The sequence below is a fragment of the Drosophila mauritiana genome, chromosome X, assembly GCF_004382145.1.
Source record: "Drosophila mauritiana strain mau12 chromosome X, ASM438214v1, whole genome shotgun sequence".
In the NCBI taxonomy this organism is placed as follows: Eukaryota; Metazoa; Arthropoda; class Insecta; order Diptera; family Drosophilidae; genus Drosophila; species Drosophila mauritiana.
Window position 1 is genome coordinate 12,754,788 of NC_046672.1, and position 19,138 is coordinate 12,773,925.

General features: G+C 40.3%; 3 protein-coding genes across 3 annotated transcripts; 2 read left to right on the top strand and 1 right to left on the bottom strand.

The window, feature by feature from the left end:
- Positions 1 to 4,233: 4,233 nt before the first annotated feature.
- On the top strand, positions 4,234 to 6,359 carry LOC117147452 (cell wall protein DAN4). The gene is made up of 3 exons (XM_033314336.1): positions 4,234 to 4,464; positions 4,562 to 5,898; positions 5,959 to 6,359. Exons 1-3 carry the CDS (start codon positions 4,239 to 4,241, stop codon positions 6,271 to 6,273), a joined length of 1,878 nt encoding a protein of 625 aa, XP_033170227.1. The 5' UTR covers positions 4,234 to 4,238; the 3' UTR covers positions 6,274 to 6,359.
- Positions 6,360 to 7,029: 670 nt separating this feature from the next.
- Positions 7,030 to 10,175, top strand: LOC117148444 (mucin-5AC). The gene is made up of 3 exons (XM_033315817.1): positions 7,030 to 7,266; positions 7,332 to 7,490; positions 7,817 to 10,175. Exons 1-3 carry the CDS (start codon positions 7,032 to 7,034, stop codon positions 10,111 to 10,113), a joined length of 2,691 nt encoding a protein of 896 aa, XP_033171708.1. The 5' UTR covers positions 7,030 to 7,031; the 3' UTR covers positions 10,114 to 10,175.
- A 953-nt stretch (positions 10,176 to 11,128) lies between these two features.
- Positions 11,129 to 12,843, bottom strand: LOC117147439 (integumentary mucin C.1). Its single transcript, XM_033314321.1, has 3 exons — positions 12,313 to 12,843; positions 12,026 to 12,190; positions 11,129 to 11,963 (listed from the first exon to the last, which is right to left on the bottom strand). The coding sequence occupies exons 1-3, from the start codon at positions 12,692 to 12,694 to the stop codon at positions 11,260 to 11,262; spliced, it is 1,251 nt and encodes a 416-aa protein (XP_033170212.1). The 5' UTR covers positions 12,695 to 12,843; the 3' UTR covers positions 11,129 to 11,259.
- Between the last annotated feature and the right edge of the window lie 6,295 nt (positions 12,844 to 19,138).

Here is a 19,138-nt window from a genome sequence, read left to right on the forward strand (position 1 = left end):
GAAATCAGTCATAACTTATTTGCAGGCTTATCGAATGACAGCGCCGAGTGGCATTCAAAGGCAAAATCTTTGTGTGGGATAACAAAAGTAACCATATTTTTAGTCCAGACCTTGGTCTATATAAAAGGCTTTTATTTTAATTATACAACAAGCTATTGATTCGATTTCTCTTTAGAATGAATATCCAAGTAGATGATCTTTTTTGACTACTCATTCCTGCAAATGAATATATTTCATTATGTTTTTCCATTGCATCCCTAATTTACTTAGTTAAGTTTAAGACTGTGAGCATTTAGCAAAAGTCAACCTTCTGACATTTCTTAATTAACTATGGACATTTTCCAACATTTTCAGGCGTACCCCGTATTTTAATTGGCCTGTCCATTGTGGTGTAAAACACTGGTTAAGCTAAGCATCAGCTAACATTTTGGCGGTCCATGTCGACACTTGTAGGGCCTTTAATGAAGCACCTGTCATCAATGTATTTGCGGTTGGACGCGACTCCTTTTGCTCTGTGTTGTCAGCTGTCATGTACACAAGTGCCCCCCTTTCGCACACCATCTAATGCCCTTTGACCCCTTCGCAAAGACCCCGCACACGTCTGCGTGTGTCTGTGTGAGCCGTGTAAACATGGCCACCAACTAATGAGCCCTCGTTTAGCAGCATTTGGTATTGCAATCGTCGGCGAGCCTTCAAGAGGGAAATTTAAATAACAAAAATATGTAGGTGGCAAAAAACTCAATTTTCAAGTTGTCTTTTTTGGCTATAACTTGACTAATAGTGGTCACAGAGCAAAAAGAAGTACCATTTTATACTCCTTGTAACCAATACTAACAACTCCTTTCACTTTTAAACTAGTTTTGCAAAATTAATTTTTGTCCAAATTTTCGCATTTTTTGTAAGGGGTACCATCATCAAAATTTGCGAAAAATTGAAAAAACCTAGAATACCCAAACTTGAATGCAAATCGATTGCGATTTAAAAAACAAACTCAACGAGGTATGACATTCCATATTTGGGTCATTATTTCCAATGTTTTGATCAAAATACCGAATATTTTTTTCACAAAAAATCTGCGAAACTATTTTTGGCAAAAAACTAAATTTTCAAGTTGACTTTTTTGGCTATAACTTGACTAATAGTGGTCACAGAGCAAAAAGAAGACCCATTTTATACTCCTTATAACCAATACTAACAACACCTTTAACTTTTAAACTAATTTTGTAAAATTAATTTTTGGCCAAATTTTCGCATTTTTTGTAAGGGGTACCATCATCAAAATTTGCGAAAAATTCAAAAATTCTAGAATTCCAAAACTTGAATGCAAATCGATTGGGACTTAAATAACAAACTCAACGAGGTATGACATTCCGTATTTGGGTCATTATTTTCAATGTTTTGATTAAAATACTGATTATTTTATTGACAAAAAATCTGGAAAACTATTTTTGACAAAAAACTCAATTTTCAAGTTGCCCTTTTTGGCTATAACTTGACTAAAAATGGTCAGACAGCAAAAAGAATTACCATTTTATGCTCCTAATAACCAATACTAACCACACATTTCGCTTTTAAACGGATTTGGTAAAGTTAATTTTTGGCCAAATTTTCGCATTTTTTGTAAGGGGTACCATCATCAAAATTTGCGAAAAATTGAAAAAACCTAGAATACCCAAACTTGAATGCAAATCGATTGGGATTTAAAAAACAAACTCAACGAGGTATGACATTCCTTATTTGGGTCATTATTTCCAAGGTTTTGATCAAAATACTGATTATTTTTTTTAACAAAAAATCTGGGAAACCATTTTTCCAAAAAATTAAATATTTAATAACGGTTTTTTGGGTATAACTCGACTAAAAATGGCCACACAGCAAAAAGAATTACCATTTTATACTCCCTGTTACCAATACTAACAATTCCTATCACCTTTGAATGGATTTTGTAAAATAAATTTTTGTCCAAATTTTCGCATTTTTTGTAAGGGGTACCATCATCAAAATTTGCGAAAAATTGAAAAATCCTAGAATTCCCAAACTTGAATGCAAATCGATTGGGACTTAAATAACAAACTCAACGAGGTATGACATTCCGTATTTGGGTAATTATTTCCAATGTTTTGATCAAAATACCAAATATTTTATTCACAAGAAACCTGGAAAACTATTTAGTAGTAGTGAAGGAAGCCACGAGCATTATAGAATCCTACCGAGCCGGAAAGTTAAATTCCTCAAATAATATTTAAATAAAAATGTTACAAAACATAGCAACTTAAAGTAACAACATTTTTTAAAATTTCACTGATGCAAATGAATCTTTAAAGTTAATGGAACTCCAAATATTCAAATATTGCTGTTGCATTTTGCGATGCAATATACATGATGAACATGTAAAATTCGACACAAGTTACCCAGACATGCGGACATTTGCCGGAAAGCCGGCTTTGAATGTGTCTTAAAACTTGGTTGGTGGGGTGGAAATTGAAATGGAAACGGAACTGAACTGAGTTGAAACCCGTCGAAGTTCTCGCAATGGCAGCACATAAATCAGCTGGCTTCGCTTCGTGCATAACTTATTGCACACTTTGGGGCAGCTATATTGCAATTGTTAGCTGCCACACAATCGCCAGTCATGGGCGAATTTGCCTTGGGTCTTAGCCTTAAGCCAGGCAGTAACAAATACTCCTGCACAAACACACATACACACACACACGTGTTTGTGTGTGACATAAGGATGCTATCCTGCGCACTGCTAATTGAATCAGAAACCGCACCATGAAATCAGCAGGCAAACGAAACGGCCAACGCGGCGGATGCGCAATGCGAAATGGAAAAGGGGACTATTTTAGAGCATGGCAAAGGATTGCCCACCAGATTGATAAATCCCCAGGCGGAATGCCTTTGACATAAAAAAAAGGACACGAGTGGGGCATACATTTATGCGATTCCTGAATAAATCATTTACTTGCAGTGACGGTCTTCTTTTTATATTCTGTTTTCATTCCAACCCAAAATAAATACGCTCCTAATGTGTGTGTGTGCGCGCGCGGTTGTATTTGCGTGAGATTTTCGGACATGACAGGATGACTGTTTTCCCCCGGAACCCATGGCGTATGAGCAATATGTGTAGCGCGTAAAATAAACAATACTCACACAGCGAAAAACCGCACGAATTAAAGAAATTTGCTAAATGAAGCGTGCAATTAAATGTAATTTAATGTTCTCTGTTTACCTCGACGGCGGGGTGCCTCTCGTACTATATATTTCGATCGAAGTTTACGACTCGATGTTGGCGTCCTGGCTGCCGAATCCTATAAACGATCAAATTGCCGAGTAACGCGCCAATATTCGTAACACTTGAAACCAAAAAAAAAATTGAGGGCGGACTTCGAAAACCGCGACCGTTGTGTTCGCCACAGCAACCGGTTGGCAAGTGAATAAAAAAATCCACAACGATGCTAGGAAAACCGACGCGAAGAATTCAAATGGACAAGCAGTTCTCGGCCTACTGCTTGCCGAAAACTGTTATACATAAGTAAAGTAAAGTTGTTTTGGTGTTTTAAAAAAAAAATAAGTGCAAATAAACTATTATTATATTCTAAGTTAAAAGCCTTTTGTTTACAAAATTTAAATCATTCCATTCTCTTTCTCTTTAAAAAGATAATATTCATAGTTCTGAAATAAAACTTTCATAGAATAAAGGCTTGTTTAAGTAACAACAGCACGTTGTGCTGGCAAAAAATATAGAATCTCAAACCACAGCATTTTTCCAAAAACCACGGTGAAAGGTTTTATCAAGTTTTTCAACCAAGAACGTTTGTTGGACTGCTTCCAGAGCTTTTTGCATAAGCAGTACAAGTGGCTATAGCATCGTGCCAAGCAGTGCTTTTTACTTTAGATTGCGGGGTTTCCGATTTACAATTGTTTCATTGTACTCCGATTCAAAAAATATGGGGGACTCTATATCTGAACCACGGGCAGGCAACTGAGACGAGACCAAAGAAAGAAAATTCGAGAAGGTGTTATTTATATATACCTTTTTTTTTGGATTTCTAGTGGTACTTACAATGGAAATGTTGGTCTGGCACGTTTAGTTCCGATAGACAGACGCCGTCTGCGGCTGTTGTTTGTAGTCATTGTTGTTTCTCCAGAGATTTACCTTTGAGAAGAACAAGTCGGTCGTATAAATAGTTGTCGAAGGGTAAGGTGAAGTCATCAGTTACACACCAACCTTTACAATGTTGAGAGCGTTTGCCTTTTCTGTCCTGTTTACAGCTTTGACCTTGTCCCAAGGACATAGGGACGATTACCTGAGGTTTCCAGATCCCGGAAACATTCCGAGATACAACCAACGACCCTGTGGTCCCCGAGTCTGTGGCAAAAATGGACGTTGTTATCGCAGCTTTGAGAGCATTTGTGACTTTAACGACTACAACTTGAAGATGATATTCAGTGGACAAGAATGTAAGTATCATAGCAGTTTAAGCACCACGATTTAGAATTATATAATCAGACAATGAAACAATTGTTATATAATGTGTTATTTATTTTGTTCACATAGTATTCGAATTGACAGAACCGATTTATTGCCAACCGTCGCCTCCACGGACGAAGCTTGTTGATGTCGGCTACTATTTCAATCACCGGAGTTTGTTAGTGGCTCAATCGCAGCCTTCGCCCTATTCATCGCCTATTCCAAGGCCCAGTTTTTCCCAAATTCCGAAAAATATTGAACGTTACGACGCATATCCGTCATCAGATTCTTATGGGCCAGCTCAAGACTATGCACTTCCTTATCCGGTATGGCCATTTAAGCGGCCCCAAGCGCCAACGAGAAATCCCCCAGTCAGTTATAGACCTCCTTATTGGTACTATCCAACAAGGCGGCCCGAGATAAGCAAGCCATGTTACGGAAGAACTACAACCGCCACAAAAGCTCCTGAATCCACTACCACAACAACGGAGGCATCTACAACGACGACTACAACTGAACCATCAACAAAAACAAACACTGAAGCCTCCACAACAACATCTACGGAAAGAACAACAACATCCACAGAGCAAACAACAACTACTAAATCTACATCACCATCAATATCTACAGAAAAATTAACAACAACGACCGAACTCGCAACATCAACAGAACCAGCAACAACAACTGAATCTGCAACAAACACAGAAACTACAACAACCACAACTGCAGATTCAGCTAAAAGCACAACCACTGAACAATCTAATACTACAGAAACAACAACAACCACAGAGTCCACAACAACCACAGAACCAACAACAACCACAGAACCAACAACAACCACAGAACCAACAACAACCATAGAGCCCACAACAACCACAGGGCCCACAACAACCATAGAGCCCACAACAACCACAGAGTCAATTACAACTACAGAACTTGCTACAGATACAGATCTAACGACAACAACGACTCTCTCAACAACAACAAAATCACAAACATCCACGGACCCATCAACAACAAATCCTACAACCGAATCTTCAACGACAACCAACAGAAGTTCCTCATCTACAACAATTACGACCGTAACAACAGAACCTTCAACGACCACAACGGTTTCTTCCACAACGACTACAGAAGATCCAACAACAACGACCGTAACAACAGAACCTTCAACGACCACAACGGTTTCTTCCAAATCGACTACAAAAGATCCAACAACAACAACAGAATCTTCTACGACAACTACGACCGTTCCCACCACTCTTGCCGAATCGTCTACAGTAACAACAACCCTGATTTCAAAAACAACGACTTCGGAACCTTCCACAACATCTTCAACAGATTCTTCAACTACCACATTAACTACAGATACATCAACGACAACAACATCCACTGAATCTTCTCCAACAATTAACCCGGCGGCTGTAAGTACCATACTTAAAGTTATAACAGAAACAAATAATATTTAAACACTTTTCTGACAGGTCAAACCTGTAACTGTTGAGGTCACCAATGAGGACGGACAATTAGTAGATTTCGAATTGGCAGCCATGGCCGTTAATCCGGAAACAGGGGAACCAAACTGTGCGGAGGTTACCAATGTCCTGATAACCACAGGATCAAGGATTGTATTCCAGTTCTCTGGTTGTATTGTGGCCAGGGTTGCCAGCAGAATTATCACTGAACCGACAACAACGTCCAGCACCACCGTAGCAACTACAACCCAGAACACTCCCTACTATCAGTGGTATGGCGGTTCAGCGGCTTACGCACAGTCCCAATTTCTATATACATATTAGTTCGACATATGGTAATTACATTTATAGGACAAAATGAAGAGATGATACTTTTAAAAACCCGATCCCATTTTTATATAAATATGATTTTATTAAGAACTCAATAAATGCCATTAAATGAATTACTAAGCTCTGAATCAGAATATATTTTTAATGAAAGAAAGCTACACCTTTCTCAGTCTAGAATTGCAAAATGCAAGTAATTTGTACTTCGCTGATTGGAACGCCACTTATACCAATGCATCACGTTTTCTATTTTGTTTGAAATGGGAATACAAGTAAACGGCGTTAGACTTCAAAATTATATCATAGGAAACGTGATCTTCGACGGTTGGGCAGTGCCACACGTGAACTGCCAGCCGCCCTTCAACCCATCGCCGAAATCGAGTTCAAGTTCCCGGCTATAAAATGCTATAAACATTCTGCTGACTCATGTCTTAGCTCATTTTCTTTACGAAGAACTGCAGTTCGCAGACAAATTCACATGACTCAAGGTTGAAGCTAAGCCATACCGCGATAATGGTCAATAAATTTCATAATAAAGTGCAAGACAGAATGAAAGTGGGAGAAGAGGCGTCTGCGGTGTCTGCCGATTGATACGAAATAATGGAAACAATATTATAATACACTATAATAAGCAGAAACAGAGTCCCCGACACGTACACCTACATTGCCAGTGTATGAGAACATCGAGTGTTAGGACGTATATAAACTGGATGCGACGGAGGTCACGGCATAGTCGCTTTCGAACCGTTCTGAAAATGACAGCTTTCCTAGTTTCAATTGCATTCGCCCTCCTCGCCGGAGCTCGGGCATGGGATTACGGAGTCCCCTACTATCCGGCACCGCACTATTTCGAACAACAGCAGCCATATGATCTTCCGTGTCCGCCGTCGGGTCCCGAAAGTCTGGTTTGTGCCGGAGCTCCGGGTGCCCAGCCATCCACCTTTCCCAGTCCTTGCGAAGTCCAACGTTTCAGAGCCCTAACTGGCATTAGTAAGTACTTCACTGGAATCCAAAACCTATATGGTTACTCATTATGGCCCACTCTTCGTCTGCAGACTGGGAGATCATTCACGAGAATAGATGCGAAACCTTGGAGGTCTGCCCGGACAACTGCCAGGATCAGTACAATCCCGTGTGCGGAAAGTACAAGGATACCAGGCGCAACTTCAGGAGCGAGTGCGAACTGCAGCTGGTGAAGTGCCGCACAGGACATCGTGAGTACTCCGGAAATATAAAAGAGAGGGTCTTCAAGTACTGAAGCTTATGAAAAACCTATAGATTCAGCTAAACTTTACTTATATTTAATGGTTGCTTTTTAAAATACGCCGCCTGTAATGAAAAAACAATGTTATAACTTTTATATAATTTAAATTACCTCGAACATTCAGTGACTAATTTACGTCAACAATGTTGTGAAGTCTGAGAAAGTAAAAGGTTTAGTGGCACGTCTAGCCAACCTTTTGTAAATGCGTGATTTTATATATTTTTAAAATATGGTATCATAATAAGACTGCGAATTATAATATATTTTTCATTGCAGCTTGGCGAAAGCACCACGATGGCCCCTGTGAAAGCAGGTATCCTGTTCCTCAGTCGCCTCGCGTTCAAAACTACAATCCCTATGCGATTAATCCTTACCAACCGAACGTTGGATCTCGAGGAGCCTATGGATCCCAAGGACCTTATGGATCACAAGGACCTTATGGATCTCAAGGACCTTATGGGCCGCAATCTCCGCCTCAGCCTTATCCACGAAGCTCTATTGTGTCCCCAAAACCCAATTATGAAGCGCCCATCTATCAGCCCTATCAGATATCCTGGGAAAATCTGCCCACCGAGTATGCTGGAACTACCAAGCCTTATCCGAATCCAACCTATGAGACTACACCAACCACTACCTCGACAACTGCTGCTACAACTACTTCCACAACTACAACTACTCCCACAACTACGACCGATAAAATCACAACTACACCTCAACCAGGTGACTCAGAGACCACCGAGGCCACAACTGTAACTCAAAATCCCAGGCGAAATATAAAGGTAAATGCTGTGATCGAAGACACGCAAAAGCCCTCCCCGGCTACTGGTAAGCCTGAAGAATCTACTGAGTCCAGTTCAACGGAGTCCAGTGTCACCTATACGCCTTTAAAAAAATACACAACAACTGCTTCTCCTCAACATGCTACAACCACTGCACGGCCTTCAAAGCCTTCTCTATCGATAAATGCTGTTCAAGTTCCTGAACAGGAGGCTCAGAAGACCACTAGCACCGAACCAACTACGACTTATAAGTCTTACAATGCTTATAATTCGTATGCATCCTATAGCACCACTGAAGCTCCTGTGGACGAAGACACTACAAAGGTGCCCGTGGATGAAATCATTAAAATAAATAAAGTCCAGATAAGTACTGAGAATACAACTGAAAAGGCTGCTGAGACAACGCAGTCGACCACTCGTAAAGCGGACCCTACATACCCATCATATCCAGCTTATCCAACCTCGAGCTTATACAAAACTTATCCAGTCTATAACTCCACTGCGGCTCCTACGAACGAAAACACAACTCAGTTACCTTTCGACAAGGTACTTAAAATAAATGCAGCTGAAGAAAGCACTGAGAAGATCGATGAAGAGACCACCAAGGCAAATGTGTACGAAACTTATCCAGTCTATGGTTCCACAGAAGCTTCAAAGGATGAGGAAACTACTAAGAAATCTCTCGACAAGGTAGTCATAAATGCAGTTAAAGAAAGCCCTGAACAAGAGGATGAAACAACAACGAAAGCGCAGCCTACTTACTCATCGTATTCAGCGTATTCATCCTCCAGTGTCTATAAGACTTACCCAGACTATAAGTCCACTGTAACTCCCAAGAATGACGTTACTACTCAGGCGCCTTTAGACAAAATTGTCAAAATAAATGCCATTGAAGAGATTATTGAAAAGCAAGATGAACAGACGACCACTAAGGCAACTACCGTTTCCGAATCTACCACTCCCAAATCGCAGCCTACTTATCCATCTTATGCAACATATCCATCCCCAAATGTGTACCAAGCTTATCCAGTCTATGGTTCCACAGAAGCTTCAAAGGATGACGAAACTACTAAGAAATCTCTCGACAAGGTAGTTAAAATCAATGCAGTTGAAGAAAGCCCTGAACAAGAGGATGAAACAACAACGAAAGCGAAGCCTACTTACTCATCTTATTCAACGTATTTATCCTCCAGTGGCTATAAGACTTATCCAACCTATACATCCACTGAAGCCCCTGAGAATGAAGAAACTACTAAGGTGGCTCTCGACAAGTTAGTCAAAATAAATAAAGCGCAGATAAGTACTGAGAAGGCTGTTAATGAAACTACTACGACAACGGAGCCTATCACAACTAAAGCGCCAACCACTTATCCATCGTATCTGACTTATCCATCCTCGAGTGTATATAAAAGTTATAGCTCTTCCGAGACTCCGGATGATGAAGAGGACAAGGAGAGCACTGGAAGTCCATTGGACAAGTCAATAAAGATCAACGCAGTCTCATTTCCAGAAACCATTCAAAATACAACGTTTGCAACGACACCTTTCCCGGAAACCCCCACCGATGCTTTATCCGAAGTGGAAAAAGGACCTGAGATTGATGCAGACAGTGTGGCCAACAGTGCGAAGACTGAATCAGCAGAAATCCCAGAAATTGTTAAGACAGAAAGCGTTAGTAAGAACGGAACACAGGTAAATTTGGAGGTGACCTGCAAACGAGAAAACAAAAAACTAAAGCTGGACACATCGAGCTCAGATCGGAGTAACATTTATTTTATATTTTTGGGCTGTTAAACATGTTATATACTGTGTTCTAGTGTAATTGTACATATGTTGTGTGATTATAGACCATTGTTGTTTTTGATTTAAAAGTTGTAAATTTAAGAAAGTTCTATGACAATAAATTGTTGCGTTCGAAATTAAACTGGGTTTTCATGGATTTAACGCATGGGATGAAAAGTTTTCTTAGGCAGTAAACGGAAGTCAAAATGGCTGAATATCAGGGATCTTCTTCATTTTCATTCATGTTTCCAGTGGCAAATTTGCCAACGCTTCGTTCTTAATCATCTTGACAAAATCACCGTCCAAGTTCGTAGCTGTTGTTATAATGTTCAGTATATTATCTACCTCTTGCATACCATAGAGCTATTGGGCATTCCAACCATTATTATCCAACCAATCATCGCCATTTTCTTCCGTTATGCCGCTCGTAGAAAATCGGATCTCTCTTCAATCGATTTTTCCGCAAAACACTTTTCACAAGCCAGTCCGTTCCGTCCGGAAATATCCGTCAATAGACAGTATAGCCTACCATATATTCTTTTATATATAGGGAAAGTAATCCATACATTACATATAGAATGAACAGCTACAGTAATATGCAGTTAGAAATGTAATCTTTGCTTCGTTTCCACAAACTTTCTTATCATATAACGCATGTTTTTCCACCGTTTATTGTATTTTGTTCTGTCTTTTTGTTGATCAGTAAGGCAACTGAAATTGTCTGAGTTATTTTGTCAGTCAAAGCAGAAAGAGCAAACTATGACTTGAAAGGAATTTAACAGGCATACTGATTTAAAAAAGTTATCATGTGAAACAAAGTAGTATGCTATAGTCGAGTTCTTCGAATATCAGATACTCGTTACTCAGCTAGTGGAAGTAAGAACTCGAAATTTCACAATTTTTATGGCATATCCATAGATATTGGAAATTATAATGAGAACAAATGGGCTGTTTGTGGGCGTGACAAAAAGTTGTTATATCCGTTAATCGTAGAGTAAAAAAGTACTCTACGAGTAACTTGTATAATTAATATGTTATAAATTAAGCGGTATTGTCTAAGAATTGTCAACCTTTCTAATATTTCTTTATAATTTAGGGTATATCTCAACAGCTGTATAAATAATTTTAATAAATATTAGGTTAATTTTTACATAGTTATTAAAATACTTTGGTTTGTGGAGTTTCAGTGGATTTTTGAGTGGTGTTGTATGCTTGCGTACTCGCTTCCGGATTCTCTGTTGTGGATTCTTCGACAATCTCAGTAGTGCTGGGCATCCGAACAGACAGGAAGGATGGCATAGTGCTGGTGCTCGAAGGAGTGATGATTTCGGATGTGGCTAAAACTGGTTTTGGCGTTGTGGTGGATGTGGTGGTGGTGCTGGTGGTTGTGGTCGTGGTCGTGGCTCTAATGGGCACAGAATAGGGCTCTGTGACACGACCAACTTCTGGCAAAAACATCGACAGGGAGGAGTCGGTTATCTCGCCGTAATCGTGACCCACATCGGGTATATTGTATACATTGTAGGCATCTACAGCCTGGGAAACGGAGACCATGGGATTGGCCAAGTTCATCAGCTGCTGGAATTGCATGGGCGAGGGACTTGTGCTGGTCTGTTTGGTGGGCCTCATCCTGGCCGTTGTCGTGATTCTGGTAGTGGTTGTGCTAAAGAAGGTCCTGGGCGTGGTGGTGCTGCTCCGAGGAGCAGGAGTGGCCAGCATTACGTATACTTTCTTCGGAATGGGAGCGAACTTTGAAATGGAGGCGTTGGATGTTGGTCGCTTTTTCTTGTTGCGACGCAGCTTCTTTTTGCGCCCACTTTTGGCTGGAGTCTGACATGGACCCGTGTGCAGGATTCTCAGGACTAAATAGTCATGGTATGGTTACAAGATTTAATGGACTTGTATACAAAATGTTTTAACAGACCTTGTTTCGTGTGGCACTCGTGTCTTCGCATTTCGCACTCGTTGGCGAATGTTTGTGGAATAGCTCCTCCAATCTCGGCCAGCGCGCAAACTGGACGCTCTACCTGGGTGCACTTCATCGTCTGGCAGGTGGGCAGGCATCGCTCCATCTCCGTGGGCTCCAGTTCTGCATGGGAAACACTCAGGGTAAAGGCAAATGTTTTGGGTATTCATATAAAATAGACATTAAAAAAATTAAAACAAAATATATATATAATTATATAAGCAATCTGCAATCCGTGCACTCACCTGTGCCGTGCTGGAAGAGCATCTTCATGTTGACCGCCTCCAAACGGCAGTGGTTCTCGAAGTAGAAGCTATCGATTCCATTGGTGGCACAGACTGGCACTCCGCCTGGCTGGCAGTTTGGCTGGTAGTCCACGTACTGGATCTGCATGGGACCCAGACCCTTGTGGTCCTTGTCATCGGCATCCTGGCCCAGACCCGCTTCGCCCAGGATCTTGGCGTACTGGTCACTTGTGTAGTGCGGATCACCCATGTGCCAGTTGGCAAAGGGGGAGCTTTTCTGGGCCACCACTCCATGGCCAAGGATACCAAGAACTTGCAGCAGGATTAGAATCATGGTAAAAGCTCGACTGTTGCTAACTTTCCGTTTCTGCTGCGTCTGCATCTCGAGTGGTTTGTGACCTCCGTGGATCGAATCCAGAGCTTTATAGTGGCTCTCGCGCGGCTTATCATGCGAGTTTGCCGCATTTTTCCACTGACACTGCACTTATCGCATATTTTCTTTTGCTATAACAATAACTTTATTTCGATAAGCAGCCACTGGAGCAGGTGGCTCTTGGCAGTGTCATTCATAATTATTTATCGCACTTTCAACTGTGGGTCATTCACGTGATTAACTCTTTGGAAGGTCATGTACTGGCAAAGTAATTATTATTATTATTAATTAACAATTTATATTTGCTGTAAATATTTTGGATATTACTAATGTAGCTGCTACTTTACTTTTTCAACTCTTGTTAAGTATTTCAGGTATAGCTTTAAAAGTAAAACTTTCTAAGTTATCTTTTGAGTATTCTAACAAAGAAACGCTTTTAAGCTCAAACAAATGATGTTTAAGCTTACTTTCGTTTGAACAGGACTATTTAGTTTAAAACTTTTACAATGAGTAAAGATGCCAGTTAGCTTAAAGCTCATTTTAAAGATAGCTCTTTATAAGTTTCTTCAAATATTTACATTATTAAATGAACATACAGAGGTGGTCAAAAGTATTTACACAACGAGCTTTTTTTTCAATTGTCAACTAATTGAAAAAAAAGCTCGTTGTGTAAATACTTTTGACCACCTCTGTATGCTTCGAGATTGAAATGCATGTGCGTAAAATAAAGTTTTCCCAATTAAACTCGATTAAAGAAAATTATTAGATTTTGATTAGATAATCATTAATATATTATCTTAAGATAGTTTTTTTAAGCTCAAATATAATCTCCAAAATTTCTTCGCTGAATTTAAAAAGGCAAATGTTTTATGTTCTGTAATTCATCTCATTAAGAACTGAAAAATAGAATGTGCATTTTTGCGTAAGTAAATCTGGGTACCTTAAATGTGCGATTTGAATTATATGTATATATGTATATATTTAAGTACATATACCAAATATCCTTGTGCAAACAAATGTTTTAGAATGTCCTTGGGATCGGGTCCTTTGCTCCCTTCCAACCCAAATATGCGCACAGTTTCAGATGTGGTGCAAAGTTTTGAAGAGCCAACTTATTTTTGGGCAAGTTTATTGCTTTGCCGTTATTGAAAATGAAAGAGCAAGGGCGTCTGCCCCCCCTTTGAATGTCCTGCAACATCCTTTTCCACACTTTTGGCCCCCACGCGCAGACACAGGCACACAAGCGAAGAGTAATCTGCATATGCTTATGTGGGGAGACCAGAAGATACAATTTATTAAACTCTCCTCATACACACCCTGCTAAAAATGGCCAAAGTAAACAACAAAAGTTTCCCATTTCCTTACAGGACGAAGGGTCCTGAGACATTCAAATCCATTATGTGCTCGAACAATGAATCGCTGTGGCACGGAAATAAACCAAAACACGGAAGTCATAGAAGCAGGAAGCAAAGAGGAATGCAGTGGAAGCCCAGATCGAAGGATAAAAGCCACGCTAAAATCGAAGAATAAAAAATACAAATCTTTAACTTTATAATTAAAGCATTAAAAAACCAACATTTCCAGTAAAGTCATTTTAAAATGGAACTTCCATCAGAAAGATTAAGATACTTAAAAGTAAAATTTCATACAACTCAGATAAGGCTAATGTAAAAATAATTCCAATAATTTATTAATATACATACATGTATAAAAAATTTAAGTTATATGGTATGTAACCCATTCAGAATTGGCATTTATGTAGAGAGTTTCCCATTCGTTGCGGATTCCCGTTGACTGTTGATTTTGCCATTCAGTTTGCCTTCTGTTTTGGTCGCGCACAAAGCACCGTGTTGGTGAGGGGGGCGCGAAGGGGTGGGAAGAGGGGAGCTGGAAGGGGGATGGCTGTGGGCCAAACAATAAACAAACAAACAAGCTGCAAAAGTGTCACACATTCATCATACATTGTAATATGCCTGTGGACCGGGCCAAAACTTCCTGTATCCCACACCGCCCGGCAGACTTGGCCACTTGGTCACTGGTTACTGTCACCGTCACGGGCTGCTGTTCACTGGTCACTGGTCACTGGGTTGCTGGTCACTGGTTAGTGGCCATTGTAGTTATTCTTTGCCGGATTCTGGAGTTTGGAACTCGAAAGAGATGGCGCGTTGTTGGAGGCAAGCGGACAAAGGCAGGCAATCGCGAGCTAAAAACCAGAGCCACACCTAGAAAAAAATATTTACATATTAAAATTGAAGAATAAGTCGTACAATTTAGTAGGAATTTATAAATAAAATAAAAACAATATGTTAATTATTGAATAATTCATAATATATTTAATATTTGTATATTAGTTATCGGAAATATGTTATTTACTTCATAAACATAGAGTATCTGCAGTGTGTCCTTTCTCTCAGTGCATTCTGATGGGCGTAGCAAGGAGAGTGGGCGTGGCCGCGGAGAGGTGGTGCGGTTGCAAAACTATGGAAAAAGTGCAAAAAGGTCAGTAAATTAATGTGCAAAACGGGCGCTGGATAAACTTTGAATGTGTCGTGTGTGTGTGTGTGTGAGTGAGTGTGTGTTTGTGAAGGAGCATGTGTTTGTTCGTGTGCTGAAAAAGCTGACGGTAGGCGTGGCTGAGCCGCCCACCGGCTGACCGTGAGAGATAGGGGGAAATGGAAAAGCGGGGGGGAGTTTGCTTTGAGTTACGGCCTCCCCTTTTCGCAAAAGGCACTCACACAAGTAAACAAACAAGCTCACACGGATACTCACTCACACGCAAAGCACTTTCATTTACACAAATACAAATATAAACAGTATTCAGATTTTACCAAAGGGTTATCGAAGGGCAAAAAAAGAAAACATAATAAACAGAAACGACAGGCGCATTTATTTTTCAATTTATTCACCCGACGATAATGATAAATTCGTTAGCTTAGCCGCATAAATTCAATTTAAGTTGAAGCCGCTCGTCTTAAATTAGACGTTAAATTTTCAACTAATAAATCAATATTTTAATAATTTATACAAATTGGGTATGTTCCTGAGTTTTCTCCCCCCCATTATGATCGATTACTTCATTTTCGGGGGGTTTTGGGGGTTGTTCTCCGAATTTCAGCGATGATTGCTTGGTTGGGTTTTTTTTTTGTTGGATTTTATGTGATTATGATTATGATGTGCGGTGGGCTGACAAGAGAATATGCAATCTATGCGAAAACAAATTACTTTCAAATTAGTTTCCTCAGGTGCGACGAAACGAGTTGGAGTGATGAACAACTCAAAAGAGAATCCCCCATTCGTGAGTAAAAACTGTTGACATTTCGCCAGTTTATGCAAACAAGTTTCTGGAAACTTTATTAAAAATGTTTTTAGCCACTCACTACTATTCAACAATCAGAATGAAGAAGTGAAAATAATATTTTTCTAGCAAATGCAACTGACATTTCTGATAACTTATTTTAACTGACAATTACTTGTTTATTAACGAAGCCTTACAATGTTTTTCGCAGCCTCTGTTATTTTATAAGCCTGCCTGCTTTTTTATGAAATTATTGGATATTCCAGTTTAAATATAAATTAAAGTAACTTATTTCATTATTGCTTATTGACCACTTACATATATCGACTATGATTCTTTTTAAATAGCTTACTGTATTTCTTGGACCTGCTTTAAGTCGAGCCATTTTTCAAGTGCAAACCAAAGGCCTTTGCTAGAAACTTTGAAGCAGAAACGATGTGTCCAGCTTATGTATGTCAAACTGAAGGGGACAAAGGAGGCAGCCTGACATCTTGCCATAACTTAAACGGAGTTTCTAATGGCACCCTAATGAAAACTTCATCGTTTTGTCAGATTCTCGAAAACAATTTGCATAGGAAAGGGGCATGCAAACAGCCATAAATCATTTAGCACTAAGACCCCTGGACTGTCCTCGTCTCTTTTTTCCGCTTCCCCCCCTTCACCAGGCTGCTGCTACCCATCTCTTTCTACTGCCCGGTTGTGCTGTCTCTTTCTGTCTGGATGCTGTTGGCTTCATTGTGCTTTTAATTCCAATTTTAATTTCACACCAAAACTTTGGTCCTGAGTTGGCAGTGAGCTCCTTCGCTTCGACTATGCCGCTTTGCTGTCCTTCGCCCTTTTTCCATGGGAAAGCCCATCCCTGTTGTTACAATTTTCTTTTGAAAGTTTTCTCTTGTCCATGTCGTGTCGTGTTGTGTCCTTCCGATTGCGGTGAATGATAATGAACGCAACTGGTCCATTGTTTGCCAGGGAATTTTCATTCCGATTCACCCACCACTATAAATATATCCCTTAAATACATACGCATCCAATTGAATTGGCCACGAAAACCCCCGGGATCCAATTAAAGACCCCAAAAACTGCGGCCAGGTGGGTAAACAAAACTCAGTTTTATAATTAAGCACAAAAAACATGTAATGAATCCTTTTGCGATTACTCAGAGGGTCAAGTCCAAAATCAAATCAATTTAGCTAACAATGCCTAACTGCTTGAAAAGGATAAGTATTTGCAAGTGTTTAGTTTAATGCACGAATTCGTGATAACTTAATGATTCGGTAAAAGTTCAATGCCAAATTGTTGATTTTACTGCAAGCTCAGCATCGATAAATATTTTATCGCTTTTATTTGCTAGAACTTCAATTACTTCGAGAGTTGTTAAACGGATTCATTTAAAAAGGATTTTAGTATAGTATAGTTCTAAGAGAGCTTAAATACTCTCGATTCGAGTGCCATGTTCTCTTCAGTTGCATATTTATAACTTGATTGGCAAATGAGTTTGTTCGATAGAAGGCAGATTTATTCAATTAGCTGAGAACGAAAATAGCCAGCCCAGTCCCAGTGGAATTGGCGCCAAAGACTCGACGACTTGAAATTCAATTTTAAAGTGTTTTGCGGGTGTCGGGGGAAAATCCGAGATTTTGGGCTCAAAGGGGGGACTTAAACCGATGCTGGAATCGGAAACGGAATCGGATTTGGCGGTCTTAAGTGCGATTAGGCAATTAAATGTGAAACGGTACGTAAACGTATTTGTTTCCGGCACCCTTCTTTCTTTTACGCCCAGTCAGTCGCTCTGTCAACACTTTGTTTGCCATCCCGGCATTATAATAATATATAAATATAATGGCAGTAAATTCTCCACTCACACAGACACAACAGCAGCCATCTTGCCTGCTGTCTTATAACGGTAACCACGTCGACTGTGTGTGTGTGCGGTGTGTGTTTGTGTTTGTGGGAAACGGAAGTGCGGCATATTTTCCGCTTAAAACGCCACAATGTGCTCGACTTTGTCTGTGTGTGTGCGTGTGTGTGTGTGTGTGTATTGTGTGCGGGGGGAAAAGCTGGAAAAAGATGGGCCACAGCGACAATGAGGAGTCACAATTTATTCGCATATTTTTTATTATTTTTCTCTTTATTGTCCGGAGCATAAAGCTCATGTGAGCCAACGCACACCTCGGTAATCCGACAGTCGGAGCAATTAAATTCCTTAAATTAATGTTGAATTAAAGTAACGACTGCCAATAACCGTATTCGTATATTGCCTGTGGCGCATTCGAGGCCAGATTGTGGCATTCTTAAAGTGCTTTTATGGAGTTTTTTTTTTTTTTTTTTTTAAATTAGTTTATTTATTAAGGCATACGGGGAAGTCATGAAGCCCCTTTGTGTCCTTCTTATCTATAAATTCAGCCCATTTTGGGCTCGCCGGCTAACTATAGTTAGCTTTTTCAAATTTACAGTAATTTAACTAGAATTACATAACAATCACATATAACAAATAGGATTTAAGATAAGCGTCAGCTTCTGCGGACCCTTGTCAAAGGGGATCGGGTAATGAGATCCCTCGGTTGCCTTCTATTGAGCCTCCTTGGTGGGCGAGATCTATTTAGAGCGCTGGCCAGCCGATTTCTGTGGCGCTCCAGCCTGTCATGGTATCTGCTCGAGTGCTGGTTTATTTCGTCGAAAACCGTTGCTAGTTTTAGGTCTCTGTGCAGAGTGGTGTTTCGAACAAACCACTCGCAGCACCGGCTTACCTTATTTTGAATAGCCTGGATTCTTTTGATTTGGCTGTCACATGCCAAGCCCCAGATTTGGCACCCATACTTCCAGTTTGGTGCTAAGATCTGTTTGTAAATTGTCAGCTTGTTGGATAGCGACAATTTACTGCGCGAACAAAGTAGCCAGTAGTGCTTCGCCACCTTAGCACGTAGGCGCGTTCTGATGTCGGTCACATGCTTGGAAAATGTGAGTCTGCGATCCAGAAGCACTCCAAGGTACTTTGCTGCGTTCGGCTGTGGTACGGGGGCTTCCTCGATGTAGACGGGCGGTGGCGTTCTCCGCTTTAAAGTAAAGCAGACGTTGTTGGACTTACTGCTATTGATGCCAATGTTCCAACGTCTTGCCCATTCCGAGAACCGGTATGCAAAGTCCTGGATACCATCGGC

Coding starts and splice junctions, on each gene's coding strand:
- LOC117147439 (XM_033314321.1), bottom strand. CDS start 12,694: ATGCAGACGCAGCAGAAACGGAAAGTTAGCAACAGTCGAGCTTTTACC. Junction 12,191..12,312: donor GCTCTTCCAGCACGGCACAG/GTGAGTGCACGG, acceptor TTTCCCATGCAG/AACTGGAGCCCACGGAGATG. Junction 11,964..12,025: donor CGAGTGCCACACGAAACAAG/GTCTGTTAAAAC, acceptor ATGACTATTTAG/TCCTGAGAATCCTGCACACG.
- LOC117148444 (XM_033315817.1), top strand. CDS start 7,032: ATGACAGCTTTCCTAGTTTCAATTGCATTCGCCCTCCTCGCCGGAGCT. Junction 7,267..7,331: donor CAGAGCCCTAACTGGCATTA/GTAAGTACTTCA, acceptor CTTCGTCTGCAG/ACTGGGAGATCATTCACGAG. Junction 7,491..7,816: donor GAAGTGCCGCACAGGACATC/GTGAGTACTCCG, acceptor TTTTCATTGCAG/CTTGGCGAAAGCACCACGAT.
- LOC117147452 (XM_033314336.1), top strand. CDS start 4,239: ATGTTGAGAGCGTTTGCCTTTTCTGTCCTGTTTACAGCTTTGACCTTG. Junction 4,465..4,561: donor GATATTCAGTGGACAAGAAT/GTAAGTATCATA, acceptor TTGTTCACATAG/TATTCGAATTGACAGAACCG. Junction 5,899..5,958: donor CAACAATTAACCCGGCGGCT/GTAAGTACCATA, acceptor CTTTTCTGACAG/GTCAAACCTGTAACTGTTGA.